Source organism: Lutra lutra, chromosome 3 (assembly GCF_902655055.1).
Source record: "Lutra lutra chromosome 3, mLutLut1.2, whole genome shotgun sequence".
NCBI classification, from domain to species: Eukaryota; Metazoa; Chordata; class Mammalia; order Carnivora; family Mustelidae; genus Lutra; species Lutra lutra.
Window position 1 is genome coordinate 18,328,782 of NC_062280.1, and position 9,724 is coordinate 18,338,505.

At 39.2% G+C, this 9,724-nt stretch overlaps 1 protein-coding gene across 1 annotated transcript in view; it reads right to left on the reverse strand.

Moving 5' to 3' along the window:
• Positions 1-9,724, reverse strand: part of DYTN (dystrotelin) — a 49,910-nt gene that overhangs the window by 4,673 nt on the left and 35,513 nt on the right. The window contains exons 10-11 of the mRNA XM_047722308.1: positions 6,462-6,621; positions 3,261-3,780 (exon numbers count right to left, since the gene is read on the reverse strand). Coding sequence (XP_047578264.1) covers positions 3,261-3,780; positions 6,462-6,621 — 680 coding nt within the window. The remainder of the gene's footprint in view (positions 1-3,260; positions 3,781-6,461; positions 6,622-9,724) is intronic.

Here is a 9,724-nt window from a genome sequence, read left to right on the forward strand (position 1 = left end):
ACAATTGCAAAGACAAGACTCCCTCTTTTCCCTTCTGAATCTCCTGGACACTCTGTTCATCTCTCTCTCTATATATATGTATCTTAAGTAAATTTTGCTTTTGCCTCCTGGTGGGTCTCATTTGATTTCCATTCTGGGTGAAGCCAAGGACTCCTGCGGAGCCACTAGGATGATCATAGCACCGGCTGGAGACGTTGACACTATCTGAGTAAATCTTGGCATGCTACAAACAGTGGAACTTTCTAATTTTCCAAATAATCCTCATGTTAAAAAAAAAAAAAAAAAGAACTGGAGCAGTAAAATGACCAAAAGCTTCCTGCTGTCATTGGATGCATCTGTGACAGAGAGATAAAACAAAGGTAACCGATACCCTATTTTAGTTTGTTTGCCTTTCCTCCTCTTCATCAGTGTGGTTATGACACTTCTGGTTCTGATTAGGTTTGGTGTAGTTTTGGTAAGCGTGCATAGAATGTGCATAAATTAGGAGTGTACTTTTATAATCCATATTGCCAATGGCTGAGTAGAATTTGCAAAGAGGATCATATTCAAAACCAGACCGAACAAAGATATAAACTTACTTAGAAATATTTGAGTGAGGGGTGACAGTATTTATTAAATGCAAATAGCTATGGAGATTAACATAGACGCTTAAAAGCATTAAGGGGGGCACCTGGGTGGCTCAGTCATTAAGCGTCTGCCTTAGCTCAGGTCATTATCCCAGGGTCCTGGGATAGAGCCTGGCGTCAGGCTTCCTGCCCAGCAGGGGATTCTGCTTCTCCCTCTCCTTCCCCCCAGTCATGCTCTTTCTCTTTCCCTTTGTTGCTCACTAGCTTTCTCTCTCAAATAAGTAAATAAAATATTTTAAGAAGAGCATTATGGAAACAAGGCTGATATAAGAGAAATAAGACTGTCAGTTTCAATCTTATCAATTAGCATTTGCTGAATCATCACAAAATATACATACTATAATAACAAAAAGGGAAAATGTGCACCTTCTTGCTAACATTGTAAGCACTTGTGTATAATAATGCATACTTTTAACAGAAGCATCTCATTGGTTTTATTTAAATTTGAAGTGGAAGAAGAGGTAATTTTTTAAGACTTTTTTTCATTTTCTGCAAGACTGGACAATGCTAATTGCATCTTTATACATTATTGCATCATCTAAATGTAGAAGTAAGCTTTATCCTTTCCTGATTTCCCTTTTAATAATATAATCATGTGTGTATATATAGGTATGTAGATTTTTTTAAATAAATAAACTTTGATAAAGTAACTTAAAATATGCATGAATCTTTCAGTTTCAGATATAAAACTGCATAAGTGTTGGGACAATGTCTTCCCAACGTGTGTAGTCAATGTAGCTTATTAGCATTCTGGAATGTGCAACACAGCCCACTGGATTTGTGAAGGCTGTGAGGAATCAGCAGCTTTTATAAGCTCAGCTGGAGAAACCTAATGAAAAATAAATATGAAGATGTTAAGGACTAAAAGACTTTTATAAAATAAAAGTCAAATTTTTATGTGAAATTTTCCTAAGAAGTTCAAGTAGATGTTGACTTTGCTTTGAGTGCTCATCATGACCCCAAAGAAGTAAAGATAGAAACACAGTGGGAGGAAACTTCTGTTGGCCTCAGAATTAGGCATAAGGAGTTCCCATCCTGTCTTGGTCTTGGACAGTCTGAGCATGCGTCTGACATTTTTGTGATCTTGTCTTCTCTAATACAAGGACTGTAACTCCAACTCTTCACAGCACATATTTTTAGAATCACCAAATAATGATTTCATTGACTGGGCTCTGCCAACTTTAATACACAACTGACATTATAATGTCCTGATTCTATAGCTCTCCAACTGTTATGGGATGGATTGTGTGTCTCCCTGCCTAAATTCATATGTGGAAGTCCTCACCCCCCCCCGTGCTTCAGAATGGGAATATATTTGGAGTAGATTCTTTAAAGAGATAATTAAATTAAAATAAAGTTATGTGGAGTGGGTCCTAATCCAATATGAGTGGTGTCTTCATAAAAAGAGCAAATTGGATAGGGGGCCCCCACAGAGGGACGCCTTGATCTCAGCCTTCTAGCCTCCAGGACTGTGAGAAAATTAATCTGGGATGTTTAAGCTACCCAGCCTGTGGTAGGTACTTTGTTATGGTAGCTCTAGCAAACTCATCTACCAATTCAGAAATATTCTGAGAAGGCCTCCTCCCATTCAGAAACACATGAGAATGTTATCCTTCATTTTATCACAAATCTCTAGATGATCCCTCAAATATAAAAGATCTGAGGCTTTCAAAAAAGACATGGATATATGTGCATAGATATATTAAGGTAACAAAACACTATAAATAAGACAGTCCAAAGCACAAGAAATAACTATAGTTAAAAAAAACATTTTTAAAAAGAGCCTTCAGAATTTAGCAATGAGCTATATCTTACGAAGTAGATGGTGATGCTAATGATGGTACTACTTACATGCAGAAACCTAATCAATGATCCTCTAGGAAGAGGGTCTTTATTACCCCCACTTGTAAATGGTAACATCAGGCTGCCCAGTTATATTTGTTGTAGTACTATTGATAATATTAACTACATAATAAAATCATCTACTATTTTTTACTTATTTTATATTTTTATAATTTAATATTTTGTAATGTAAATGCTATGGAATTTAAATTTCACATAAAACTTGACTCTTTTTCTAGAAAAGTCTTTTAGTCTTTGACATCTTCATCTCATTTTTTTTGGTTTGTTTTTGTTTCTCCAGTTCAGCTTCTGAAAGCTGCTGATTTCTAAAATATTTGTAGTTATTTACTATTATTGAATGCTTGGACTGTGTCAGGTGCTGTGGTAAAGCCTATTATGGTCTATCAACATTGATGCTCACAAAAACACTGTGAACTGGGCAATACTAGACATCAAGTTCACCGATGCTACTGATGTCCAAAAGGTTCCCAACTCTGTTACTCACTTGATAAATTGCACTGTTGGGATAATGCTATAAAATCAAGTATTTAGGGCCACCTGGGTGGCTCAGTTGGCTAATCACCTAACACTTGATTTCAGCTCAGGTCATGATCTCAGGGTCGTGAGATTGAGCCCCATGTAGGGCTCCTTGCTCACCAGGGAAATCTGCTTGAGGATCCTCTCTCCCTCTCTCTCTCTCTCTGCACCTCCCTGCTGTAACAAAAATTAAGTGTTTAAAAGGCAGCCTGAATCCCTGGCCATCACTATCTCCATTGATTGTGAAAACCTTACCTGATGGCATTTCTAGAGTGAAGGCATCTGTAAGTTTTGACAACAGTTCTCGCAGTTCCTTTTCCTCGAGCTCATCCTTTCCCTCCTGGATGTTAACTGTCTCTTTCCTTTTTGCCAGTGCCAGAGTAGGACTGTTCATTTCAGTGGGAACAATCTGGGGGTTGTCCCGCGGCAGTCCCTCCTGAGAACCGGTTGGGGAGCTAAAGATTTCCTTTGAGATCTTTTGTGCTTGGCTTTGTGCCCTGGTGCTTTGTGTTGATTTCAGCTGCGAAATGGCCTCTGGTGATTCTGAATTTGGTAGAGCTTGCTCTGCATTTGCTTGACTTTGGTGACTTTTAGTGACTTTGGTGTCAGTTGTGGTTGGGGAGGCAAGAGGTTCCCATTCTGAACAATCCTCAGTGGCTTTCTTGACCTGGGAAGAATCTCCTCCCCTGCAAAGCCTTTCAGCCTTTCCATGTTCACCCTTGTAAATCATACTTTGACAGGAAGACGAGGAAGGAGGGAGTGACTGTAACACTGCCTGAATAAAGAAAACTTGATGAAGAAACCGACATTTATCTTACTGTTTTCATAAATGCGTTTAGTTTTAATCTCATACTAGGATATTTAATGCAAGATTTTTCTTTCTCCTTTCCAAATCCATTATTATTGATTTTATTTTATGCTGTCAGTTCAATGTCCATCTAAAACTATCCACAAAAGATACAACAGCTCAGATTCTAAAAATATCACAGGGAGTAATCACGAACATTTGGGAAAAAAAATCTAGGTCCTAAATGTTCAGGTTCTAAAAATATCATAAGCAATTTCTTTTTTTTTTTTTTTTTTTTAATTTTTTTTTATTTTTTTCAGCATAACAGTATTCATTATTTTTGCTCCACACCCAGTGCTCCATGCAATCCGTGCCCTCTACAATACCCACCACCTGGTGCCCCCAACCTCCCACCCCCCACCCTCATAAGCAATTTCTAAGAACATCAGCATCTATTGAATTGGTAGCTAAAATGTATTACAATAAAGCATGTTCATAAGGATGTACCTGGGAAGGTATGTCGGGGGGGGGGCGGTCATAATAAGGCACAGGTTTAAAATCTAGGGCACAATTCCCAAAGTGTGGTCCACAGACTCCTGGAAATCCCTAAAACCCTTTCAGAGGTCTGTGAAGTCAAAATTATTTTCACAATGATACTTAGATGGTCACTATGTTGACATTTGCCCAGATAGTGAAAAGTCAAAAGTAAGTAAGGCTAAAGGAGTTAAAGCACTCTTGTGTCTTAGTACAAATGAAGGCAACACCAAACAGTGCTAGTGGTCATGGTACTCCTCACCGTCATGCTCTCTCAGCTAAAAAACAACCAAATAACAACAACGAACAGTTCCACTTAAGAATATCTCTCCCCCCTTTTTTTAAAAAAGATTTTATTTACTTATTTGAGAGAGAGATAAAGCTAGAGACAGAGCACAAAGAGAGGAGGAGGGGCAGAGGGAGAGAGAGAAGTAGACTGCCTGCAAGGCAGGGAGCCCAACATGGGGCTCAACCCCAGGACCCTGGGATCAAGACCTAACCCAAAGGCAGACACCTAACCAACTGAGCCACTCAGGCGCCCCAAGAATATCCTTGATGACCTAAAACTCTCGATTTTCTTAATTACAATTTGTCTTTTTAATATTGTGTATGATGAAATGGGAACCGTGTAAAATACCTCTAATATTATTGAAACACAGAAGTTGCCTTTGGTGTGAAAGAATGACTTGCAGACTCTAATTCAGACTTGGATATTTGGTAAATATTTTCTCAAAAATGAGTGAAGTGAGATTGGCACAGTAAGGAAATAATTAAAAACATGTATTGCCAATTTTAAGAGTTGAGTTTTTAAGCAAAAATCAAAATTTCAGAAAACACATTCATTACCATGTGCCTAACAGATTTCCATTTCCTAAAGACTTTCCCAGTGAGGATAATGGTGATATTAATGAATATGATTTCTTTGTCAGGGTGGGGGTGGATATGTATAATGAGCATTAGGAAGCTTGGCATAGCTCAGTGAACTTCCACATTACCAGTGTATCACACTACAAAATCATGCATAGGTAGAAAATCCATTCAAAGAGCACAACAAAACCTTGTATTTTAATGAAACAGTGTGTGAAGTGGATACAGTTTCAGATATAATGCTGCAACTATCCTTTAAGAAATGAGCACTTATTATGTGTTGGTGTACTACCAAAGAAAAAGATCTTCAATGAGGTGAACAGACTATTAAAATATTATTCTCTTTTTCAGAGAAATATTATTTCTCTCTGCCTACTGGTGGTCTCTGTCAAATAAATAGATAAAACATTTAAAAAATAAAATAAAATATTATTCTCTTTTTCAACGGCAAATCTCTGAGGCCAGATTTCTTCATATACTTCAACTATAACATCTTGCAACAGATTGAAAGAAGCAGTTATGAAAATCTGTCTTTCGTTAAGTCAAATATTAAAGAAATTTTTTAAAAAATATAAAGCAATGCCACTCTTCTAAAATTTTAAAAAAATATGTAGTTACTATTTAAAACTGTTCCATATATAATGGGCTTATTTCATTTTTAAATTAATAAACTTTTAAGCCACTTCTCACTTTTAATTTTGATCAAGGTAAAGAACAATAGATATGACCCAAAAAAGCTCTTTGGGATCCTCAAAATGTTTTAAGAATGTAAAAAAGGTAGCATAGACCAAGAGGCTAGGCATCAGCGCTGTAAAGGACTGCTTTGCTCTAGATCTACAGTTTCTTTTTTTTTTTTTTTTAAAGATTTTATTTATCTGACAGAGAGAGATCACAAGTGGGCAGACAGGCAAGCAGAGAGAGAGAGAGGAGGAAGCAGGCTCCCTGCAGAGCAGAGAGCCCAATGTGGGACTCGATCCCAGGACCCTGAGATCATGACCTGAGCCGAAGGCAGAGGCTTAACCACTGAGCCACCCAGGTGCCCCTAGATCTATAGTTTCTTAACCGGTACCAGTATACTACCACCAGTTCTCCTAGTGGGTCTGAAGGAGAAGGATAGAGTCTGAGGGTGAATGTGGGAGGAGGTGAGGGTATGGAGAGAAGAGGGAAAGAGAAGAGGCTGATCAAAATGAGGTGAGAAGCTTCAGGCTGAAGTCCTCCCACGGCCAGTGGATTTGAGGTCCGACTTCCGGACGTTCCACACTTCCTACCTGGAGATCCTGCCCCATCTGCTGTAGCTGGGTCCACAGGCTATCCTGGTTGGCTGTAAGCCTGTGAATCTTGGTTTCAAATCTGCAACTTTTTTCTTCCTGCGAGGCATAGATGGCTTGCAACTTGCCTTTGTATCGTTTTAACTGTTTTTTAAGGAATCTGCAAAAAGGACAACTTTTAGTGATTTGAAAGGGAAAGAGGTCAGCAAACTAACTAGCTCCCTAGCGACATGGGCTGTGAGTCTTCTCTGTGGGAGAAGAGGCTAGAGAAGTCCGTGCCTCCACTATTATTTCACATTGATCAATGCTGTTTCATATTGTTCAACTATTCACTACGCACTGCTGACCTTCGTGCCTCCTACGTACATGACTCCACCAAGAACTTCGTCGGCATTGGAGGTGTTTTAGAAAACTCACCCTGCCTGTTAGGGAGTAATTTTGGCAGCATACCTTGACTAGCTACTTGAATATTGATTTGTTATCCTTTGGTCTCAAATCACTCTGTTTAGAACGAAAGTATACATGTCCTGGCCAAACACCTAACACCTGACCAGGATAGGGAAGGAACAACGAGGCAGGCAGTTCATGAATTGTGGATCTGTTTTGGCTCCTCTTCCTAAGTCGAGTTATTTATTGGTTTAAGAATGAACCAAGCAGTCAGGGCAATTCTTTTAAAGCATTAAAATAAACACAGAACCATAAACCAAATAATGATAAATAAAATAAAATAAAACAAAACATAAAGCAGATCATGTTACTCCTCTGCTCAAAACTCTCCGATGGTCCCCCTAGTTTAGAATAGGCCAAAGTCCTTCGGAGGCGGCCTGCTGGGAGGCAGTCCCAACAATTGGCCAAGACCCACCCCCTGTCTTTTTTCACATGCTCTCTGCCTCCTCTTGCTCCCACACTGTCTTGCACCCACACACAGCTCTTGGCTACTCTAACACACCAAGCCTGACCTCCCCTGAGAGTCTTCTCTTTGGCCCCTCTGCTTGGAACCCTCCTTCTTCAGGTTCTTGCTCTCCTTACTTCTCACGTCCTTCAAGTTGTCTTTCACAATTGTATTTTCCATGAGACCATCCCTGATTGCCCTCCTGGAAACTGCAAACCAGGACCCCGAACCTTGCCCCCCACACCTCCCATCTCCTCCCTACTTTATTTGTCTCCAGGTCTAATTGTTACAGAGCATGATATGATCTGAGATTTTGGACTTCACCTCCAGTCTTCAAACCTCTGGACAGTCACATTATATGACAAAGGACATATTTTACTTATTATTTTAGTTATTTATTAATTACTCTATTGCTTAATAATTGCTTATTGCTTCTTTATTCTGGCAACTTTTTTCTTCTTTTTTGCTTATTGTCAGATATCCCCCAGCCCAGGCCTAAAATAGTCCCTGTTACAGAGTGCATATACAATCAAAATTGGCTGAGTAAAGTACAGTCTTACCTTTAATCATTGTGGTGGGCGTATTTGTGGAATTTGTAGACATTATCTCACCAGTGGGAAATGCAAAAGATTTCTCAATGTTAGAGCCTTTGAAATTCCTAATTACCAATTTCCAAGATCTTAAAGAAGTCTTGGAATCTGGTTTGGGTTTCCACCCAAAGGAAGTGTCTCTGAAGGAAAGCCCTCAAACTTCTAGACAGTCACACTCAGGTGAAATGAGAGTCTAACTCTAAAATCCTTGATCATAATTGGAGTTTCAAATATATCTTTATGATGGATTTTTCAGAAAGGAGTCAGCCCAGGGATTTGATAGCAGATGACAAAGATACATTCTTATATGTCATCTCTGGCTGGTTTTTTAGGCAGTGTTGTGCTTCTTATGACCACCAGTGATAACAGTTTCTCTCTTTTTCCTATGCTGTTCTCCATTCCCCAACCTTAATATAATTAACCAGATTATGTATGTTATCCTTAACTACTCAAATAGAGCCAAAGCCTTCTTTTACCTTCCTACTAGGCTATTTCTCTTTTTAAGGAATTTCTTCTAAATTAAAAAAAAAAGGCATGGTGATACCTTTGTAGAATTTTTTGCCATAAAAGCAAAAATGAAATGCTTTTGGTTTGTCTCTGCTGTCAGTGTTTGTGCATTCCCACATGGGTCCTACCTTCTTTCACTGTGGAGTGCTTTAATGGATTCATGAGTTCTCCTCAGTTCATTCCTGAGGCTAACCACAGTCTAAAACAAGAAATACAGAAAATAAATCTTTGGCTTTTAGTTTGAATTTAAGCCACATTCCTAAAAATTCACCATAGGAATATGATAATTATATATATAAATTAAATATATAATACATATTAATTACACATATTAAAAAGTGAGTCGTATTTGGGTTTTGATTCAGATATGATGCAGATGCTCATATGCTCACAGGGAAGTTTCATGATCTCATATTTACATGATGCTTTTCTTTAAAGGATTTCAACATAAACAAGATCTTTAGATTTTAAAAATCCATTATAATAGTCCTTTGCCTGAGTTAGGTTTCTGCCCAGAAAACCTCCTTCCCCAAAAGAATCTACAAAAAGCAGCTGGATCACTTTCTCCTCCTTGTCTCAAGAAATCTTTCCTTTCAGGGCACCCAGGTGGCTCAGTCAGTTAAGTGTCTGCCTTTGACTCAGTTCCTGATCCCAGGATTGAGCCCCACATCAGGCTCCCTGCTCAGTGGGGTCTGCTTCTCCCTCTCCCTCTGCCCCGCCTCCTGTTTGTGAGCACTCTGTCTCAAATAAATAAATAAAATCTTAAAAAAAAGAGAGAAAATCTTTCCCTTCTATCCACCACCTTCTATTTAAACTTTCTCAACTTTCTGTTGCTCTCCACATGGATGTGTCCTGAGAGTCACAGCTTATCTCTTTGAAATCACCAAGGCTCTTTGCGTTAATAGTGATCAGCTCAGCAGCTCTCATTTGGGGTTTTCCCGCCAAACCTTGTCACTCTTCATACCACATTCTACTCCCTGAATGGCACCCAAGTGCAAGTCCTGACCTGATCCAGCCTGGCCCAGCTTCTGGGACACCATGAACTGGCCCTTGGCTCCCACATGTCTGGATGGGAGATTGGATTTCATTACTCTACATTTATAAGCAGCTGTGGCTGCATTCAGTGGCCTCATCTGGTTCCTGCAAATGATCTGAAGAGGAACTGGCTACCTTGGGAACACTGGTCTACGGGAACAGCCTGAGAAAGGAAGAGGGAAGGGCCAAAGAAGGAGCTGAACTACAGACATAGAGTCACACGATCTGGTTGGGGTGTA